Source organism: Carcharodon carcharias, chromosome 5 (genome assembly GCF_017639515.1).
Source record: "Carcharodon carcharias isolate sCarCar2 chromosome 5, sCarCar2.pri, whole genome shotgun sequence".
NCBI lineage: Eukaryota > Metazoa > Chordata > Chondrichthyes > Lamniformes > Lamnidae > Carcharodon > Carcharodon carcharias.
Window position 1 is genome coordinate 2,863,356 of NC_054471.1, and position 21,562 is coordinate 2,884,917.

At 56.3% G+C, this 21,562-nt stretch overlaps 1 protein-coding gene across 1 annotated transcript in view; it reads left to right on the top strand.

The window, feature by feature from the left end:
- Positions 1–5,056: 5,056 nt before the first annotated feature.
- The window catches only part of LOC121278078 (tau-tubulin kinase 1-like), a 265,278-nt gene continuing 248,772 nt past the window's right edge, over positions 5,057–21,562 (top strand). Inside the window, exon 1 of the mRNA XM_041188135.1 lies at positions 5,057–5,110. Coding sequence (XP_041044069.1) covers positions 5,057–5,110 — 54 coding nt within the window. The remainder of the gene's footprint in view (positions 5,111–21,562) is intronic.

A 21,562-nucleotide genomic window follows, 5' to 3' on the forward strand; every position in this document is an offset into this window, starting at 1 on the left:
CAGTGTCACGGGGAGAGGGTCAGCATCACGGGGAGAGTGTCAGAGTCACGGGGAGAGGGTCAGCATCCTGGGGAGAGGGTCAGCGTCACAGGGAGAGGATAAGAGTCAAGCAGAGAGGGTCAGAATCACTGGGAGCGTCTCAGTGTCACTGGTAGAGGGTCAGCATCACTGGGAGTGTGTCAGTGTCACTGTGAGTGGGTCAGCATCATCGGGAGAGGGTCAGTGTAACTGGGAGAGGGTGAGCATCACTGGGAGACGGTCAGCATCACGGGGAGAGGGTCAGCATCCCTGGCAGAGGGTCAGTGCCACTGGGAGAGGGTCATCATCATTGGGAGAGGTTCAGCGTCACTGGGAGAGGGTCAGCGTCACTGGGAGAGGATCATCGTCATTGGGAGAGGTTCAGTGTCACTGGGAGAGGGTCAGCATCACTGGGAGAGGGTCAGCGTCACTGGGAGAGGATCATCGTCATTGGGAGAGGTTCAGTGTCACTGGGAGAGGGTCAGCATCACAGGGAGAATGTCAGTGTCACTGGGAGAGGGTCAGTGTCACTTGGAGAGGGTCATCGTCATTGGGAGAGATTCAGCGTCACTGGGAGAGGGTCAGCGTCACTGGGAGAGGATCATCGTCATTGGGAGAGGTTCAGTGCCACTGGGAGAGGGTCAGCATCACGGGGAGAGGGTCAGTGTCATGGGGAGAGGGTCAGCGTCATGGGGAGAGGGTCAGCATCACGGGGAGAGGATAAGAGTCAAGCAGAGAGGGTCAGCATCACTGGAAGCGTGTCAGTGTCACTGGGAGAGGTGCAGCATCACTGGGAGAGGGTCAGTGTCACTGGGAGAGGTTCACCGACACGGGCAGACGTTCAATGTAATGGTGAGAGTGTCGGCATCATGGTGAGAGGGCCAAGGTTATGGGGAGAGGGTCAGCATCACGAGTAGAGGGACAAGCTTATGAGGAGAGGCTCAGGGTCACTGGGAGAGGGCCAGCGACACAGGGAGAGGGTCAGCATCACAGGGAGTGGATCAGCATCACTGGAAAAACGTCAGCATCATGGGGAGAGGGTCAGCTTCATGGAGAGAGCGTCATCATCATTGACAGTGGGACAGCGTCACTGGGAGAGCGTCATCGTCATTGGGAGAGGTTTAGTGTCACTGGGAGAGGGTTAGTGTGATGGGGAGAGGGCCAGCGACACAGGGAGAGGGTCAGCATCACATGGAGAGGATAAGAGTCATGTGGAGAGGGTCAGCTTGATGGGGAGTGTGTCAGCATCACTGGGAGGTGGTCAGTATCCCTGGGAGTGGTTCACCGACATGGGGAGAGGTTCAGAGTCACTGGTAGATTGTCCACGTCATGGGGAGAGTGTCAGCATCATGGGGAGAGTGTCAGCATCACGGGGAGAGGGTCTGCATCATGGGAAGAGGGTCTGCATCATGGGAAGAGTGTCAGCATCACGGGGAGAGGGTCTGCATCATTGGGAGAGGTTCAGCATCACGGGGAGACGGTTAGCATCATGGAGAGTGGGTCAGGGTACGTGGAGATGGTCAGCATCATGGAAAGAGGGCCAAGATTATGGGGAGAGGGTCAATGACACGAGGAGAGGGTCAGCGACACGGGGAGAGGGTCAACATCACATGGAGAGGATAAGATTCATGGGGAGAGTGTCAGCTATACTGGGAGTGGGTCAGCTTCACGGGGAGTTTGTCAGCATCACTGGGAGAGGGTCAGCATCAACGGGAGTGGGCCACCAACATGGGGAGAGGTTCAGTGTCACTGGTAGATTGTCCACATCATGGGGAGAGTGTCAACATCATGGGTAGAGTGTCAGCATCACGGGGAGAGGGTCTGAATCATGGGAAGAGGGTCTGCATCATGGGAAGAGTGTCAGCATCATGGAAAGAGGGTCTGCATCATGGGAAGAGTGTCAGCATCAAGGGGAGAGGGGCTGCGTCATGGAGAGAGTGTCAGCATCACAGGGAGAGTTCAGCATCACAGGGAGAGTGTCAGCATCACGGGGAGAGTGTCTGCATCACGGGGTGAGGGTCTGCATCTTGGGAAGAGGGTCTGCATCGAGAAGAATGTCAGCATCACGGGGAGAGGGTCTGCATCATGGGAGAAGGTCAGCATCACGGGGAGATGGTTAGCGGTCAGGGTATGTGGAGATGGTCAGCATCATGGAAAGAGGGCCAAGACTATGGGGAGAGGGTCAGTGACATGAGGAGAGGGCCAGCGACATGGGGAGAGAGTCAGCATCACAGGGAGAGGGTCAGGGTCATGGGGAGAGTTTCAGCGTCCTGGGTACAATGTCAGCGTCACAGGGAGAGGGCCAGCGACATGGGGAGAGGGTTATGGTCACGGTGAGCGGGTCGGTGTTCCGCGTACAACATCAAATTTAAGGGCAGAGGGTCTGTGTCACTAGGAGAGGGTGATCATCATTGGGAGAGTTTCAGCTTCAAAGGGAGGGTGTCAGCTTCACTGGGAGAGGGACAGCATTACGGGGAGAGAGTCAGCATCCCATGTGCAATGTCAGCATCATGGGGAGAGGGTCAGCGTCACTGGGAGGGGTTCAGCATCACGGGGATTGGGTCAGAATCAAGGGGAGAGGGTGAGCATCATGGGGAGAGGGCCAAGGTTATGGGGAGAGGGTCAGGGTCACTGGGAGAGGGCCAGCGACACAGGGAGAGGGTCAGCATCACAGGGAGTGGATCAGCATCACTGGAGTAGGGTCAGCATCATGGGGAGAGGGTAAATGTCACTGGGAGAAAGTCAGCATCACTGGGAGAGCATCAGCGCCACGGAGAGAGGGTCAGCATCACTGGGAGAGGATCATCGTCATTGGGAGAGGTTCATTGTCACTGGGAGAGGGTCAGCATCACAGGGAGAATGTCAGTGTCACTGGGAGAGGGTCAGTGTCACTGAGAGAGAGGATCATCGTCATTGGGAGAGGTTCAGTGCCACTGGGAGAGGGTCAGCATCACGGGGAGAGGGTCAGTGTCACGGGGAGAGGGTCAGCGTCACGGGGAGAGGGTCAGCGTCACGGGGAGAGGGTCAGTGTCACGGGGAGAGGGTCAGCATCATGGGGAGAGGGTCAGCATCACTCTGAGAGGATAAGAGTCACTGGGAGAGGGTCAGCGTCACTGGGAGTGTGTCAGTGTCACTGTGAGAGGGTCAGCATCATCGGGAGAGGGTCAGTGTCACTGGGAGAAGGTCAGCATCATCGGGAGAGGGTCAGTGTTACAAGGAGAGTGTCAGTGTCACTGGGAGAGGGTCACCGACACGGGCAGACATTCAATGTAATGGTGAGAGTGACGGCATCATGGTGAGAGGGCCAAGGTTATGGGGAGAGGGTCAGCATCACGCGTAGAGGGACAAGCTTATGGGGAGAGGCTCAGGGTCACTGGGAGAGGGCCAGCGACACAGGGAGAGGGTCAGCATCACAGGGAGTGGATCAGCATCACTGGAAAAGGGTCAGCATCATGGGGAGAGGGTCAGTTCATGGAGAGAGCGTCATCATCATTGACAGTGGGACAGCGTCACTGGGAGAGGGTCATCGTCATTGGGAGAGGTTTAGTGTCACTGGGAGAGGGTTAGTGTGATGGGGAGAGGGCCAGCGACACAGGGAGAGGGTCAGCATCACATGGAGAGGATAAGAGTCATGTAGAGAGGGTCAGCATTACTGGGAGAGGGTCAGCTTGACGGGGAATGTGTCAGCATCACTGGGAGAGGGTCAGCGTCACTGGGAGAGGATCATCGTCATTGGGAGAGGTTCATTGTCACTGGGAGAGGGTCAGCATCACTGGGAGAATGTCAGTGTCACTGGGAGAGGGTCAGTGTCACTGGGAGAGGGTCATCGTCATTGAGAGAGGTTCAGCGTCACTGGGAGAGGGTCAGCATCACTGAGAGAGGATCATCGTCATTGGGAGAGGTTCAGTGCCACTGGGAGAGGGTCAGCATCACGGGGAGAGGGTCAGTGTCACGGGGAGAGGGTCAGCGTCACGAGGAGAGGGTCAGTGTCACGGGGAGAGGGTCAGCATCATGGGGAGAGGGTCAGCATCACGCTGAGAGGATAAGAGTCAAGCAGAGAGGGTCAGCATCACTGGGAGCGTGTCAGAGTCACTGGGAGAGGGTCAGTGTCACTGGGAGTGTGTCAGTGTCACTGTGAGAGGGTCAGCATCATCGGGAGAGGGTCAGTGTCACTGGGAGAAGGTCAGCATCATCGGGAGAGGGTCAGTGTTACAAGGAGAGTGTCAGTGTCACTGGGAGAGGGTCACCGACACGGGCAGACATTCAATGTAATGGTGAGAGTGACGGCATCATGGTGAGAGGGCCAAGGTTATGGGGAGAGGGTCAGCATCACGAGTAGAGGGACAAGCTTATGGGGAGAGGCTCAGGGTCACTGGGAGAGGGCCAGCGACACAGGGAGAGGGTCAGCATCACAGGGAGTGGATCAGCATCACTGGAAAAGGGTCAGCATCATGGGGAGAGGGTCAGCTTCATGGAGAGAGCGTCATCATCATTGACAGTGGGACAGCGTCACTGGGAGAGGGTCATCGTCATTGGGAGAGGTTTAGTGTCACTGGGAGAGGGTTAGTGTGATGGGGAGAGGGCCAGCGACACAGGGAGAGGGTCAGCATCACATGGAGAGGATAAGAGTCATGTAGAGAGGGTCAGCATTACTGGGAGCGGGTCAGCTTGACGGGGAGTGTGTCAGCATCACTGGGAGAGGGTCAGCATCACTGGGAGTGGGTCACCGACATGGGGAGAGGTTCAGAGTCACTGGTAGATTGTCCACGTCATGGGGAGAGTGTCAGCTTCATGGGGAGAGTGTCAGCATCACGGGGAGAGGGTCTGCATCATGGGAAGAGTGTCAGCATCACGCGGAGAGGGTCTGCATCATGGGGAGAGGGTCAGCATCACGGGGAGACGGTTAGCATCACGGAGAGCGGGTCAGGGTACGTGGGGATGGTTAGCATCATGGAGAGAGGGCTAGTGACATGGGGAGAGAGTCAGCCTCACAGCGAGATGTCAGTGTCATGGGGAGAGCTTCAGCGTCCTGGGTACAATGTCATCATCACGGGGAGAGGGCCAGCGACATGGGGAGATGGTTATGGTCACGGTGAGAGCGTCAGTGTTCTGGGTACAACGTCAACTTCATGGGGAGAGGGTCAGTGTCACTAGGGGAGGGTCATCATCATTGGGGGAGTTTCAGCTTCACAGGGAGGGTGTCAGCTTCACTGGGAGAGGGTCAGCGTTACGGGGAGAGGCTCAGCATCCTGTGTGCAACGTCAGCATCATAGGGAGTGGGTCAGCATCACAGGGAGAGGGTCAGCATCATGGGGAGAGTGTTAGAGTCACGGGGAGAGGGTTAGTGTTACGGGGAGAGGGTCTGCATTACGGGGAGAGTGTCAGCGTTCCGGGTACAACGTCAACATCACAGGGAGATGGTAAGCGTCACAGGGAGAGGGTCAGCATCATTGGGAGGGGTCATCATAATATGGAGATGGTCAGTGTCACTGGGAGTGTGTCAGCTTCACGGGGAATGTGTCAGTGTCAGTGTGAGAGGGTCAGCGTCATTCGGATAGGGTCATTGTCATAGAGAGAGTGTCATCGTCACTGGGAGAGGGTCATCGTAATTGGGAGAGGTTTTGTGTCACTGGGAGTGTGTCAGTGTCACGGGGAGAGGGTCAGCATCATGGGGAGAGGATAAGAGTCAAGCGCAGAGGGTCAGCGTCACTGAGTGTGATTCAGTGTCACTGGGAGAGGGTCAGTGTTACTGGGAGAGGGTAACCGACAAGCGGAGAGGGTCAACATCACTGGGAGAGTGTCAGCGTCATGGGGAGACGTTCAGCGTCATAGGGAGAGGGTCAGCGTCACAGGGAGAGGGTTAGTGTCATGGGGAGAGGGCCAGCGACATGGGGAGAAGGTCTGCATTCCGGGTACAACGTCAAAGTCACTGGGAGATGGAGAGCATCACAGGGCGAGTTTCAGCGTCACTGGGAGAGGGTCAGCGTCACTGGGAGAGGTTCAGCGTCACTGGGAGAGGGTCATCGTAATATGGAGAGGTTTAGTGTCACTGGGAGAGTGTTAGTGTGAAGGGGAGAGGGCCAGAAACACGGGGAGATGGTCAGCATCAATGGGAGTGGGTCACCGACATGGGGAGAGGTTCAGAGTCACTGGTAGATTGTCCACATCATGGGGAGAGTGTCAGCATCATGGGAAGAGTGTCAGCATCACGGGGAGAGGGTCTGCATCATGGGAAGAGGGTCTGCATCATGGGAAGAGTGTCAGCATCATGGGAAGAGGGGCTGCATCATGGGGAGAGTGTCAGCATCATGGGGAGAGTGTCAGCATCACAGGGAGAGGGTCTGCATCATGGGAAGAGGGTCTGCATCATGGGAAGAGTGTCAGCATCACGGGGAGAGGGGCTGCATCATGGGGAGGGTGTCAGCATCACAGGGAGAGTGTCAGCATCACAGGGAGAGTGTCAGCATCACGGGGAGAGGGTCTGCATCACGGGGAAAGTATCTGCATCTTGGGAACAGGGTCTGCATCGAGAAGAGTGTCAGCATCACGGGGAGAGGGTCTACATCATGGGGAGAGGGTCAGCATCACGGGGAGACGGTTAGCGGGTCAGGGTACGTGGAGATGGTCAGCATCATGGAAAGAGGGCCAAGACTATGGGGAGAGGGTCCGTGACATGAGGAGATGGCCAGCGACATGGGGAGAGAGTCAGCATCACAGGGAGAGGGTCAGGGTCATGGGGAGTGTTTCAGCGTCCCGGGTACAATGTCAGCATCACAGGGAGAGGGCCAGCGACATGGGGAGAGGGTTATGGTCACGGTGAGAGGGTCAGTGTTCCGGGTACAACGTCAAATTTAAGGGCAGAGGGTCTGTGTCACTAGGAGAGGGTCATCATGATTTGGAGAGTTTCAGCTTCACAGGGAGGGTGTCAGCTTCACTGGGAGAGGGACAGCATAACGGGGAGAGGGTCAGCATCCCGTGTGCAATGTCAGCATCATGGGGAGAGGGTCAGGGTCACAGTGAGAGTGTCATCATCATTGGGAGAGGTTCAGTGTCACTGGGAGGGGTTCAGCATCACGGGGATTGGGTCAGAATCAAGAGGAGAGGGTGAGCATCACGCGGAGAGGATAAGAGTCAAACAGAGAGGATCAGCGTCATGGGGAGAAGGTCAGCATCATGGGAAGAGGATAAGAGTCAAGCGGAGAGGGTCAGCATCACTGGGAGTGTGTCAGTATAACAAGGAGAGGGTCGGTGTCAATGGGAGAGGATCAACGACATGGGGAGAGGGCCAATGTCATGGTAAGAGTGTCAGCATCATGGGGAGAGAGCCAAGGTTATGGGGAGAGGGTCAGGGTCACTGGGAGAGGGCCAGCGACACAGGGAGAGGGTCAGCATCACAGGGAGTGGATCAGCATCACTGGAGTAGGGTCAGAATCATGGGGAGAGGGTAAATGTCACTGGGAGAAAGTCAGCATCACGGGGAGAGCATCAGCGTCACGGAGAGAGGGTCAGCATCACTGGGAGCGGGTCAACATCACGGGGAGAAGGTCAGCATCACAGGGAGATTGTCACCGACATGTTGAGAGGGTCAGCATCACTGGGAGTGCGTCAAAATCACAGGGAGAGGGCCAGAGACATGGAGAGAGGGCCAGCGACACAGGGAGAGGGTGATCGGCATGGTTAGAGGGTCAGCGTTCCGAGTACAATGTCAACATCACGGGAAGAGGGTCAGGGTCACTAGGAGAGGGTTATCGTCATTGGGAGAGTTTCAGCATCACTGGGAGGGCGTCCGCTTCACTGGGAGAGTTTCAACGTCATGTGGAGAGAGTCAGCATCTTGGGGAGAGGTTCAGAATCCCGGGTACAACGTCAGCATCATGGGGAGAGGGTAAGCGTCACAGGGAAAGGGTCAGCATCATGGGGAGAGGGTTAGTGTCACGGGCAGAGGGTTAGTGTCATGGGGAGAGTGCCAGCGACACTGGGAGAGGGCCAGTGATATTGGTAGAGTGTCAGAGTCACGCTGAGAGCGTCAGCGTTCCGGGTACAACATCAATGTCACGGTGAGAGGGTAAGCGTCACAGGGAGAGAATAAGAGTCAAGCGGAGAGGATCATCGTCATATGGAGAGGTTCAGTGTCACTGGGAGAGTGTCAGCACAACTGGGAGTGGGTCAGCTTCACGGGGAGTGTGTCAGTGTCAGTGGGAGAGGGTCAGTGTCATTCAGAGAGGGTCAGTGTCATATGGAGAGGGTCAGCATCACTGGAAAAAGGTCATCATCATTGGGAGAGGTTCAGTGTCACTGGGAGATGGTTAGTGTCACGGGGAGAGGGCCAGCGACACGTGAGAGGGTGAGCATTCCGTGTACAATGTGAACGTCATGGGGAGAGGGTAAACGTAACAGGTAGAGGGTCAGCATAACTGGGAGAGGATCATCGTCATTGGGAGAGGTTCAGTGTAACTGGGAGAGGGTGAGCGTCACTGGGAGAGTGTCAGCATCACGGGGAGAGGGTCAGCGTCACGGGGAGAGGGTCAGTGTCACTGGGAGAGGGTCATCATCACAGGGAGTGGATCAGCATCACTGGAAAAGGGTCATCATCATGGGGAGAGGGTCAGCTTCATGGAGAGAGCGTCATCATCATTGACAGTGGGACAGCGTCACTGGGAGAGGGTCATCGTCATTGGGAGAGGTTTAGTGTCACTGGGAGAGGGTTAGTGTGATGGGGAGAGGGCCAGCGACATAGGGAGAGGGTCAGCATCACATGGAGAGGATAAGAGTCATGTGGAGAAGGTCAGCATTACTGGGAGCGGGTCAGCTTCACAGGGAGTGTGTCAGCATCACTGGGAGATGGTCAGTATCCCTGGGAGTGGTTCACCGACATGGGGAGAGGTTCAGAGTCACTGGTAGATTGTCCAAGTCATGGGGAGAGTGTCAGCATCATGGGGAGAGTGTCAGCATCACGGGGAGAGGGTCTGCATCATGGGAAGAGGGTCTGCATGATGGGAAGAGTGTCAGCATCACGGGGAGAGGGTCTGCATCATTGGGAGAGGGTCAGCATCACGGGGAGACGGTTAGCATCACGGAGAGTGGGTCACGGTACGTGGAGATGGCCAGCATCATGGAAAGAGGGCCAAGATTATGTGGAGAGGGTCAATGACACGAGGAGAGGGTCAGCGACACGAGGAGAGGGTCAGCATCACATGGAGAGGATAAGAGTCATGTGGAGAGTTTCAGCTATACTGGGAGCGGGTCAGCTTCACGGGGAGTGTGTCAGCATCACTGGGAGAGGGTCAGAATCAATTGGAGTGGGTCACCGACATGGGGAGAGATTCAGAGTCACTGGTAGATTGTCCAAGTCACGGGGAGAGTGTCAGCATCATGGGGAGAGTGTCAGCATCACGGGGAGAGGGTCTGCATCATGGGAACAGTGTCAGCATCATGGGGAGAGGGTCTGCATCATGGGGAGATGGTCAGCATCATGGGAAGAGTGTCAGCATCACGGGGAGAGGGTCTGCATCACGGGGAGAGGGTCTGCATCATGGGAAGAGGGTCTGCATCATGGGAAGAGTGTCAGCATCACGGGGAGAGCGTCTGCATTATGGGGAGAAGGTCAGCATCACGGGGAGATGGTTAGCATCACGGAGAGCAGGTCAGGGTACGTGGAGATGGTCAGCATCATGGAGAGAGGGCCAAGACTATGGGGAGAGGGTCAGTGACATGAGGAGATGGCCAGCGACATGGGGAGAGAGTCAGCATCACAGGGAGAGGGTCAGTGTCATGGGGAGAGGTTCAGCGTCCTGGGTACAATGTCAGCGTCACAGGGAGAGGGCCAGCGACATGGGGAGAGGGTTATGGTCACGGTGAGAGGGTCAGTGTTCCGGGTACAATGTCAACTTCATGGGGAGAGGGTCAGTGTCACTAGGAGAGGGTCATCATCATTGGGAGAGTTTCAGCTTCACAGGGAGGGTGTCAGCTTCACTGGGAGAGGGACAGCATTACGAGGAGAGGGTCAGCGACCCGTGTGCAATGTCAGCATCATGGGGAGAGGGTGAGCGTCACAGGGAGAATGTCATCATCATTGGGAGAGGTTCAGTGTCACTGGGAGGGATTCAGCATCACGGGGATTGGGTCAGAATCAAGGGGAGAGGGTCAGCATCACGGGGAGAGGATGAGAGTCAAGCGGAGAGGGTCAGCGTCACTGGGAGTGTGTCAGTGTAACAAGGAGAGGGTCAGTGTCAATGGGAGAGGATCAACGACATGGGGAGAGGGTCAATATCATGGTAAGAGGGTCAGCATCATGGGGAGAGGGCCAAGGTTATGGGGAGAGGGTCAGGGTCACTGGGAGAGGGCCAGCGACACAGGGAGAGGGTCAGCATCACAGGGAGTGGTTCAGCATCACTGGAGTAGGGTCAGCATCATGAGGAGAGGGTAAATGTCACTGGGAGAAAGTCAGCATCACGGGGAGAGCATCAGCGTCACGGAGAGCGGGTCAGCATCACTGGGAGCGGGTCAACATCACGGGGAGAATGTCAGCATCACAGGGAGATTGTCACCGACATTTTAAGAGGGTCAGCATCACTGGGAGTGCGTCAAAATCACAGGGAGAGGGCCAGAGACATGGAGAGAGGGCCAGCGACACGGTGTGAGGGTCATCGTCATGGTTAGAGGGTCAGCGTTCCGGTTACAATGTCAACATCATGGGAAGAGGGTCAGGGTCACTAGGAGAGGGTCATCGTCATTGGGAGAGTTTCAGCATCACTGGGAGGGCGTCCGCTTCACTGGGAGAGTTTCAACGTCATTTGGAGAGAGTCAGCGTCTTGGGGAGAGGTTCAGAATCCCGGGTACAAGGTCAGCATCATGGGGAGAGGGTTAGTGTCACGGGCAGAGGGTTAGTGTCATGGGGAGAGTGCCAGCGACACTGGGAGAGGGCCAGTGATATGGTGAGAGGGTCAGAGTCACGCGGAGAGGGTCAGCGTTCCAGGTATAACGTCAATGTCACGGTGAGACGGTAAGAGTCACAGGGAGAGAATAAGAGTCAAGCGGAGAGGGTCATCATCATATGGAGAGGTTCAGTGTCACTGGGAGAGTGTCAGCGCAACTGGGAGTGGGTCAGCTTCACGGGGAGTGTGTCAGTGTCAGTGGGAGAGGGTCAGTGTCATTCAGAGAGGGTCAGTGTCATATGGAGAGGGTCAGCATCACTGGAAAAAGGTCATCGTCATTGGAAGAGGTTTAGTGTCACTGGGAGATGGTTACTGTCACTGGGAGAGGGACAGTGCCACAGGGAGTGGGCAAGTGTCACGGGGAGATGGCCAGCGACACGTGAGAGGCTCAGCATTCCGTGTACAACGTGAACATTGTGAGGAGAGGGTAAACGTAACAGGTAGAGGGTCAGCATAACTGGGAGAGGATCATCGTCATTGCGGGAGGTTCAGTGTAACTGGGAGAGGGTGAGCGTCACTGGGAGAGTGTCAGCATCACGGGGAGAGGGTCAGCGTCACGGGGAGAGGGTCAGCATCCCTGGGAGAGGGTCAGTGTCACTGGGAGAGGGTCATCATCATTGGGAGAGGTTCAGCATCACTGGGAGAGGGTCAGCGTCATTGGGAGAGGATCATCGTCATTGGGAGAGGTTCAGTGTCACTGGGAGAGGTTCAGCATCACAGGGAGAATGTCAGTGTCACTAGGAGAGGGTCAGTGTCACGGGGAGAGGGTCAGCATCACGGGGAGAGGGTCAGTGTCACGGGAAGAATGTCAGTGTCAATGGGAGAGGGTCAGTGTCACTGGGAGAGTGTCATCATCATTGGGAGAGGTTCAGCGTCACTGGGAGAGGGTCAGCATCACTGGGAGAGGATCATCGTAATTGGGAGAGGTTCAGTGCCACTGGGAGAGGGTCAGCATCACGGGGAGCGTGTCAGTGTCACGGGGAGAGGGTCAGCATCACGGGGAGCGTGTCAGTGTCACGGGGAGAGGGTCAGCATCACGGGGAGAGGATAAGAGTCAAGCAGAGAGGGTCAGCATCACTGGGAGCGTCTCAGTGTCACTGGTAGAGGGTCAGCGTCACTGGGAGTGTGTCAGTGTCACTGTGAGAAGGTCAGCATCATCGGGAGAGGGTCAGTGTCTCTGGGAGAATGTCAGTATCATCGGGAGAGGGTCAGTGTTACAAGGAGAGTGTCAGTGTCACTGGGAGAGGGTCACCGACACGGGCAGACTTTCAATGTAATGGTGAGAGTGTCGGCATCATGGTGAGAGGGCCAAGGTTATGGGGAGATGGTCAGCATCACGAGTAGAGGGACAAGCTTATGGGAGAGGCTCAGGGTCACTGGGAGAGGGCCAGCGACACAGGGAGAGGGTCAGCATCACAGGGAGTGGATCAGCATCACTGGAAAAAGGTCAGCATCATGAGGAGAGGGTCAGCTTCATGGAGAGAGGGCCAAGATTATGTGGAGAGGGTCAATGACACGAGGAGAGGGTCAGCGACACGGGGAGAGGGTCAGCATCACATGGAGAGGATAAGAGTCATGTGGAGAGGGTCAGCATTACTGGGAGCGGGTCAGCTTAATGGGGAATGTGTCAGCATCACTGGGAGATGGTCAGTATCCCTGGGAGTGGTTCACCGACATGGGGAGAGGTTCAGAGTCACTGGTAGATTGTCCACATCATGGGGAGAGTGTCAGCATCATGGGGAGAGTGTCAGCATCACGGGGAGAGGGTCTGCATCATGGGAAGAGGGTCTGCATGATGGGAAGAGTGTCAGCATCACGGGGAGAGGGTCTGCATCATTGGGAGAGGGTCAGCATCACGGGGAGACGGTTATCATCACGGAGAGTGGGTCAGGGTACGTGGAGATGGACAGCATCATCGAAAGATGGCCAAGATTATGGGGAGAGGGTCAATGACACGAGGAGAGGGTCAGTGACACGGGGAGTGGGTCAGCATCACATGGAGAGGATAAGAGTCATAGGGAGAGTGTCAGTGTCATGGGGAGAGGTTCAGCATCCCAGGTACAATGTCAGCATCATAGGGAGAGGGCCAGCGACATGGGGAGAGGGTTATGGTCACGGTGAGATGGTCAGTGTTCCGGGTACAACGCCAACTTCATGTGGAATGGGTCAGTGTCACTAGGAGAGGGTCATCGTCATTGGGAGAGTTTCTGCTTCACAGGGAGTGTGTCAGCTTCACTGGGAGAGGGTCAGTGTTACGGGGAGAGGGTCAGCATCCTGTGTGCAACGTCAGCATCATGGGGAGTGGGTAAGCGTCACAGGGAGAGTGTCAGCGTCATGGGGAGAGGGTTAGAGTCACGGGGATAAGGTTAGTGTCACGGGGAGAGGGTCTGCATTACCGGGAGAGTGTCAGCATCACGGTGAGAGAGTCAGCATTCCGGGTACAACGTCAACGTCACAGGGAGATGGTAAGCGTCACAGGTAGAGGGTCAGCATCATTGGGAGGGGGTCATCATAATATGGAGATGGTCAGTGTCACTGGGAGTGGGTCAGCTTCACAGGGAATGTGTCAGTGTCAGTGTGAGAGGGTCAGCGTCATTCGGAGAGGGTCATTGTCATGGAGAGAGGGTCATCGTCACTGGGAGAGGGTCATCGTAATTGGGAGAGGTTTAGTGTCACTGGGAGTGTGTCAGTGTCACGGGGAGAGGGTCAACATCATGGGGAGAGGATAAGAGTCAAGCGCAGAGGGTCAGCGTCACTGAGTGTGCGTCAGTGTCACTGGGAGAGGGTCAGCATCGTCGGGAGAGTGTCAGTGTTACTGGGAGAGGGTAACCGACAAGCGGAGAGGGTCAACGTCACTGGGAGAGTGTCAGCGTCATGGGGAGACGTTCAGCGTCATGGGGAGAGGTTCAGCGTCATGGGGAGAGGATAAGCGTCATAGGGAGAGGGTCAGCATCACAGGGAGAGGGTTAGTGTCATAGGGAGAGGGCCAGCAACATGGGGAGAAGGTCAGCATTCCGGGTACAACGTCAAAGTCACGGGGAGATGGTAAGCATCACAGGGCGAGTTTCAGCATCACTGGGAGAGGGTCAGCATCACTGGGAGAGGATAAGAGTCATGTGGAGAGTGTCAGCTATACTGGGAGCGGGTCAGCTTCACGGGGAGTGTGTCAGCATCACTGGGAGAGGGTCAGCATCAATGGAAGTGGGTCACCGACATGGGGAGAGGTTCAGAGTCACTGGTAGATTGTTCACATCACGGGGAGAGTGTCAGCATCATGGGAAGAGGGTCTGCATCATGGGAAGAGTGTCAACATCACGGGGAGAGGGTCTGCATCATGGGAAGAGGGACTGCATCATGGGAAGAGTGTCAACATCACGGGGAGAGTGTCTGGATCATGGGAAGAGGGTCAGCATCATGGGAAGAGTGTCAACATCACGGGGAGAGGGTCTGCATCATGGGAAGAGGGACTGCATCATGGGAAGAGTGTCAACATCACGGGGAGAGTGTCTGGATCATGGGGAGAGGGTCAGCATCATGGGGAGATCGTTAGCATCACGGAGAGTGGGTCAGGGTACGTGGAGATGGTCAGCATCATGGAGAGAGGGCCAAGACTATGGGGATAGGGTCAGTGACATGAGGAGAGGGCCAGCGACATGGGGAGAGAGTCAGCATCACAGGGAGAGGGTCACTGTCATGGAGAGATGGTCAGCATCACTAGGAGCGGGTCAACATCATGGGGAGAAGGTCAGCATCACAGGGAGATTGTCACCGACATGTTGAGAGGGTCAGCGTCACTGGGAGAGGGTCAAAATCATAGGGAGAGGGCCAGAGACATGGGGAGTGGGTCAGCGACACAGGGAGAGGGTCATCATCACGGTTAGAGGGTCAGCGTTCCGCGTACAATGTTAACATCACGGGGAGAGGGTCAGGGTCACTGAGAGAGAGTCATCGTCATTGGGAGAGTTTCAGCATCACTGGGAGGGCGTCCGCTTCACTGGGAGAGGGTCAGTGTCACGGGGAGAGAGTCAGCGTGTTGGGGAGAGGTTCAGCATCCCGGGTACAACGTCAGCATTATGGGGAGAGGGTCAGCGTCACGGGGAGAGAGTCAGCGTCTTGGGGAGAGTTTCAGCATCCCGGGTACAATGTCAGCATCATGGGGAGAGGGTGAGTGTCACAGGGAGAGGGTCATCGTCATATGGAGAGTTCAGTGTCACTGGAAGAGGGTCAGCACAACTGGGAGTGGGTCAGCTTCACGGGAAGTGTGTCAGTGTCAGTGAGAGAGGGTCAGTGTCATTCAGAGAGGGTCAGTGTCATATGGAGAGGGTCAGCATCACTGGGAGAGGGTCATCGCCATTGGGAGAGGTTTAGTGTCACTGGGAGATGGTTACTGTCACTGGGAGAGGGTCAGTGCCACAAGGAGTGGGCTAGAGTCGCGGGGAGAGGGCCAGCGACACGGGAGAGGGTCTGCATTCCGGATACAACGTGAACGTCGTGGGGAGAGGGTAAACGTAACAGGTAGAGGGTCAGCATAACTGGGAGAGGATCATCGTCACTGGGAGAGGGTCAATGTCACGGGGAGAGGGTCAGCATCACGGCGAGAGGGTCAGCGTTATGGGGAGACGATAAGAGTCAAGCGGAGAGTGTCAGCATCACTGGAAGTGTGTCAGTGTCACTGGGAGAGGGTCAGCATCACTGGGATTGGGTCACCGACATGGAGAGAGGTTCAGCATCACTGGTAGATTGTCCACGTCATGGGGAGAGGGTCAGAATCACGGGGAGGGTCTGCATCATGGGGAAGAGTGTAAGCATCACGGGGAAAGGGTCTGCATCATTTGGGAGAGTGTCAGCATCATGGGGAGAGTGTCAGAATCACGGGGAGAGGGTCTGCATCATGTTGAGAGGGTCAGCATCACGGGGAGATGGTTAGCATCACGGAGAGCTGGTCAGGGTACGTGGAGATGGTCAGCATCATGGAGAGAGGGCCAAGACTATGGGGAGAGGGTCAGTGACTCGAGGAGAGGGCCAGTGACATGGGGAGAGAGTCAGCATCACAGGGAGAGGGTCATTGTCATGGGGAGAGGTTCAGTGTCCCGGGTACAACGTCAGCATCATGGGGAGAGGGTCAGCGTCACGGGGCGAGAGTCAGCGTCTTGGGGAGAGTTTCAGCATCCCGGGTACAATGTCAGCATCATGGGGAGAGGGTGAGTGTCACAGGGAGAGGGTCATCGTCATATGGAGAGGTTCAGTGTCACTGGGAGAGGGTCAGCGCAACTGGGAGTGGGTCAGCTTCACGGGGAGTGTGTCAGTGTCAGTGGGAGAGGGTCAGTGTCATTCAGAGAGGGTCAGTGTCATATGGAGAGGGTCAGCATCACTGGGAGAGGGTCATCGTCATTGGGAGAGGTTTAGTGTCACTGGGAGATGTTAAGTGTCGCTGGGAGGGGGACAGCGCCACAGGGAGTGGGCAAGTGTCGCGGGGAGAGGGCCAACGACACGGGAGAGCGACAGCATTCCGGATACAACGTGAACGTCGTGGGGAGAGGGTAAACGTAACAAGTAGAGGGTCAGCATAACTGGGAGAGGATCATCGTCATTTGGAGAGGTTCAGTGTCACTGGGAGAGGGTCAGCGTCACTGGGAGAGTGTCAATGTCACGGGGAGAGGGTCAGAGTCACGGCAAGAGGGTCAGCATCACCGGGAGAGGATAAGAGTCAAGCAGAGAGGGTCAGCATCACTGGAAGTGTGTCAGTGTCACTGGGAGAGGGTCAGCATCACTGGGAGAGGGTCAGCGTCACGGCAAGAGGGTCAGCGTCATGGGGAGAGGATAAGAGTCAATCGGAGAGAGTCAGCATCACTGGGAGTGGGTCAATGTCACGGGGAGAGGGTCAGCATCACGGCGAGAGGGTCAGCGTCACGGGGAGAGGATAAGAGTCAAGCGGAGAGGGTCAGCATCACTGGAAGTGTGTCAGTGTCACGGGGAGAGGGTCAGCATCACTGGGAGAGGGTCAGCATCACTGGGATTGGATCACCGACATGGAGAGAGGTTCAGCATCACTGGTAGATTGTCCACGTCATGGGGAGAGGGTCAGAATCACGGGGAGGGTCTGCATCATGGGGAAGAGTGTAAGCATCACGGGGAAAGGGTCTGCATCATGGGGAGAGTGTCAGCATCATGGGGAGAGTGTCAGAATCACGGGGAGAGGGTCTGCATCATGTTGAGAGGGTCAGCATCACGGGGAGATGGTTAGCATCACGGAGAGCGGGTCAGGGTACGTGGAGATGGTCAGCATCATGGAGAGAGGGCCAAGACTATGGGGAGAGGGTCAGTGACTCGAGGAGAGGGCCAGTGACATGGGGAGAGAGTCAGCATCACAGGGAGAGGTTCAGTGTCATGGGGAGAGGTTCAGTGTCCCGGGTACAATGTCAGTGTCACAGGGAGAGGGTCAGTGTCACTAGGAGAGGGTCATTATCATTGGGAGAGTTTCAGCTTCACAGGGAGGGTGTCAGCTTCACTGGGAGAGGGTCAGCCTTACGGGGAGAGGGTCATCGTCCCGTGTGCAACGTCAGTGTCGTGGGGAGTGGGTAAGCATCACAGGGAGAGGGTCAACGTCATGGGGAGAGGGTTAGAGTTACAGGGAGAGGGTTAGTGTCATGGGGAGAGGGTCAGCATTACGGGGAGAGGGTCAGTGTTGCGGGTACAACGTCAACGTCACGGGGAGATGTTAAGCGTCAGAGGGAGAGGGTCAGCATCCCTGGGAGGGAGTCATCATAATATGGAGATGTTCAGTCTCACTGGGAGTGGATCAGCTTCACGGGGAGTGTGTCAGTGTCAGTGTGAGAGGGTCAGCATCATTCGGAGAGGGTCAGTGCCATAGAGAGAGGGTCAGCATCACTGGGAGAGGGTCAGCATCATGGGGAGAAGATAAGAGTCAAGCGCAGAGGGTCAGCATCACTGAGTGTGCGTCAGTGTCACTGGGAGAGGGTCAGCATTGTCGGGAGAGGGTCAGTGTAACAAGGAGAGGGTCAACGTCACAGGGAGAGGGTCAGCGTCATGGGGAGAGGAAAAGCATCACAGGGAGTGGGTCAGCATCATGGGGAGAGGGTTAGTGTCATGGGGAGAGGGCCAGCGACACGGGGAGAAGGTCAGCATTCCGGGTACAACGTTAAAGTCACGGGGAGATGGTAAGTGTCACAGGGAGAGTATCAGCGTCACTGGGAGAGGGTCAGCGTCACGGGGAGAGGGTCATCGTAATATGGAGATGTTCAGTGTCACTGGGAGAGGGTCAGCTTCATGGGGAGAGGGTCAGCATCACTGCGAGAGGGTCAGCGTCACTGGGAGAGGGTAAGAGTCAAGCAGAGAGGGTCAGCATCACTGCGAGAGTGTCAGCGTCACTGGGAGAGGGCAAGTGTCAAGCAGAGAGGGTCAGCATCACTGGGAGTGTGTCAGTGTCACTGGGAGAGGGTCAGCATCACTGAGAGAGGGTCAGCGTCACTGAGAGTGTGTCAGTGTCACTGGGAGAGGGTCAGCATCATGGGGAGAGGATAAGAGTCAAGCGGAGAGGTTCAGCGTCACTGGGAGTGTGTCAGCATCACTGGGAGAGGGTCAGCATCACTGGGAGAGGTTCAGCATCACTGGTAGATTGTCAACGTCACACAGAGAGGGTCAGCATCTTGGGGAGAGTGTCAGTATTACGGGGAGAGGGTGTGCATTCGAAGAGAGGGTCTGCATCATGGGGAGAGTGTCAGCATCATGGGGAGAGTGTCAGTGTCACTGGGAGTGGATCAGCTTCACGTGGCGAAGGTAAATGTCACTGGGAGAGGATCAGCATCACGGGGAGATGGTTAGCATCATGGAGAACAGGTCAGGGTACGTGGAGATGGTCAGCATCATGGGGAGTGGGCCAAGGTTACTGGGAGAGGGTCAGCGTCATAGGGAGAGGGTCAAAACTATGGGGAGAGGGTCAGCATCACTGTGAGAGGGTCAGTGTCACAGGAAGAGAGTCAGCGTCACTGGGAGAGTGTTAGCATCATGGGGAGAGGGTTAGTGTCACGGGGGGAGGGCCAGCGACACGGGGAAAGGGTCAGCATCACGGTGAGAGTGTCAGCATTCCAGGTACAACGTCAACGTCATGGGGAGAGGATAAGTGTCACAGGGAGAGGGTCAGCGTCACTGGAACAACATCAGCGTCACATGGAGAGGGCCAGCGATACGGGGAGAGGATCAGCGTCACTAGGAGAGGGTCATCATCATTGAGAGAGTTTCAGCATCACTGGTAGAGGGTCAGTGTCACTGGGAGAGGCTCAGTGTCACGGGGAGAGGGTCAGCATCATGGGGACAGGGTCAGCTTCACAGGGAGAGGGTCAGCATCCTGGGTACACCGTCAGCATAATGGGGAGAGGGTAAGCATCACTGGGAGAGGGTTAATGTCACTGGGAGAGGTCAGTGTAACAGGGAGAGGGGTAGTGTCAAGGGGAGAAGGCCAGCGACATGGGGAGAGGGTCAGCATCATGGTGAGTGGGTTAGCATTCCGGGTACAATGTCAACGTCATGGGGAGAGGGTAAGCGTCACATGGAGAGGGTCAGCATAACTAGGAGAGGGTCATCATCATTGGGAGAGGTTCAGTGTCACTGGGAGAGGATAAGAGTCAAGCAGAGAGGGTCAGCATCACTGGGAGAGTGTCAGTGTAACAAGGAGAGGGTCAGTGTCAATGGGAGAGGGTCAATGACACGGGGAGAGGGTCAATGTCATGGTAAGAGGGTCAGCATCATGGGGAGAGGGCCAAGGTTATGGGGATAGTGTCAGGGTCACTGGGAGAGGGCCAGCGACACAGGGAGAGGGTCAGCATCACAGGGAGTGGATCAACATCACTGGAAGAGTGTCAGCATCATGGGGAGAGGGTAAATGTCACTGGGAGAAAGTCAGCATCACGGGGAGAGCATCAGCCTCACGGAGAGAGGGTCAGCATCACTGGGAGGGGGTCAACATCACGGGGAGAAGGTCAGCATCACAGGGAGATTGTCACCGACATGTTGAGAGGGTCAGTGTCACTGGGAGTGGGTCAAAATCACAAGGAGAGGGCCAGAGACATGGGGAGAGGGTCATCATCATGGTTAGAGGGTCAGCATTCCGGGTACAATGTTAACATCATGGGGAGAGGGTCAGGGTCACTAGGAGAGGGTCATCGTCATTGGGAGAGTTTCAGCATCACTGGGAGGGCGTCTGCTTCACTGGGAGAGGGTCAGTGTCACGGGGATAGAGTCAGTGTCTTGGGGAGAGGTTCAGCATCCCGGGTACAACGTCAGCATCATGGGGAGAGGGTCAGCGTCACAGGGAGAGGGTCAGTGTCATCGGGAGAGGTTTAGTGTCACGGGGAGAGGGCCAGCGACACTGGGAGAGGGCCAGTGACATGGGGAGAGGGTCAGCTTCACGCTTCGAGGGTCAGCGTTCTGGGTACAAGGTCAATGTCACGGTGAGAGGGTAAGCGTCACAGGGAGAGAATAAGAGTCAAGCGGAGAGGGTCATCGTCATGTGGAGAGGTTCAGTGTCACTGGGAAACGGATAGTGCCACAGGGAAAGGGTCAGTGTCGCAGGGAGAGGGCCAATGACATGGGAGAGGGTCAGCATTCCGGGCACAACGTGAACGTCGTGGGGAGAAGGTAAACGTAACAGGTAGAGGGTCAGCATAACTGGGAGAGGATCATCGTCATTGGGAGAGGGTCAGCGTCACGGGGAGAGGGTCAGCATCACTGGGAGTGTGTCAGTGTCCCTTGGAGAGGGTCAGCATCATCGGGAGAGGGTCAGTGTAACAAGGAGAGGGTGACTGTCACTGGGAGAGGGTCACCGACACGTGAAGAGGGTCAATGTCACGGTTAGAGGGTCGGCATCATGCGGAGAGGGCCAAGCTCATGGGGAGAGGGTCAGGGTCACTCGGAGTGTGCCAGCGACACAGGGAGAGGGTCAGCGTCACAGGGAGTGGATCAGCATCACTGGAAAAGGGTCAGCATCATGGGGAGAGGGTCAGCTTCATGGAGAGAGGGTCAGCGTCCCGGGTACAAAGTCAGCATCACGGAGAGAGTATCATCATCATTGGGAGTGGGACAGCGTCACTGGGAGAGGGTTAGTGTCACTGGGAGAGGGTCAGCTACACAGGGAGAGGGTCAGCATCACATGGAGAGGATAAGAGTCATGCGGAGAGGGTCAGCATTACTGGGAGCGGGTCACCGACATGGAGAGAGGTTCAGCATCACTGGTAGATTGTCCACATCATGGGGAGAGGGTCAGCATCATGAGGAGAGTGCCAGAATCACGGGGAGAGCTTCTGCATCATGGGGAGAGTGTCAGTGTCACTGGGAGTGGATCAGCTTCACGGGGCGAAGGTAAATTTCACTGGGAGAGGGTCAGCATCATGAGGAGACTGTTAGCATCATGGAGAGCAGGTCAGGGTACGTGGAGATGGTCAGCATCATGGGGAGTGGGCCAAGGTTACTGGGAGAGGGTCAGCATCATGGGGAGAGGGTCAAAACTATGGGGAGAGGGTCAGCATCACTGGGAGAGGGTCAGTGTCACAGGAAGAGAGTCAGCGTCACTGGGAGAGTGTTAGCGTCACGGGGAGA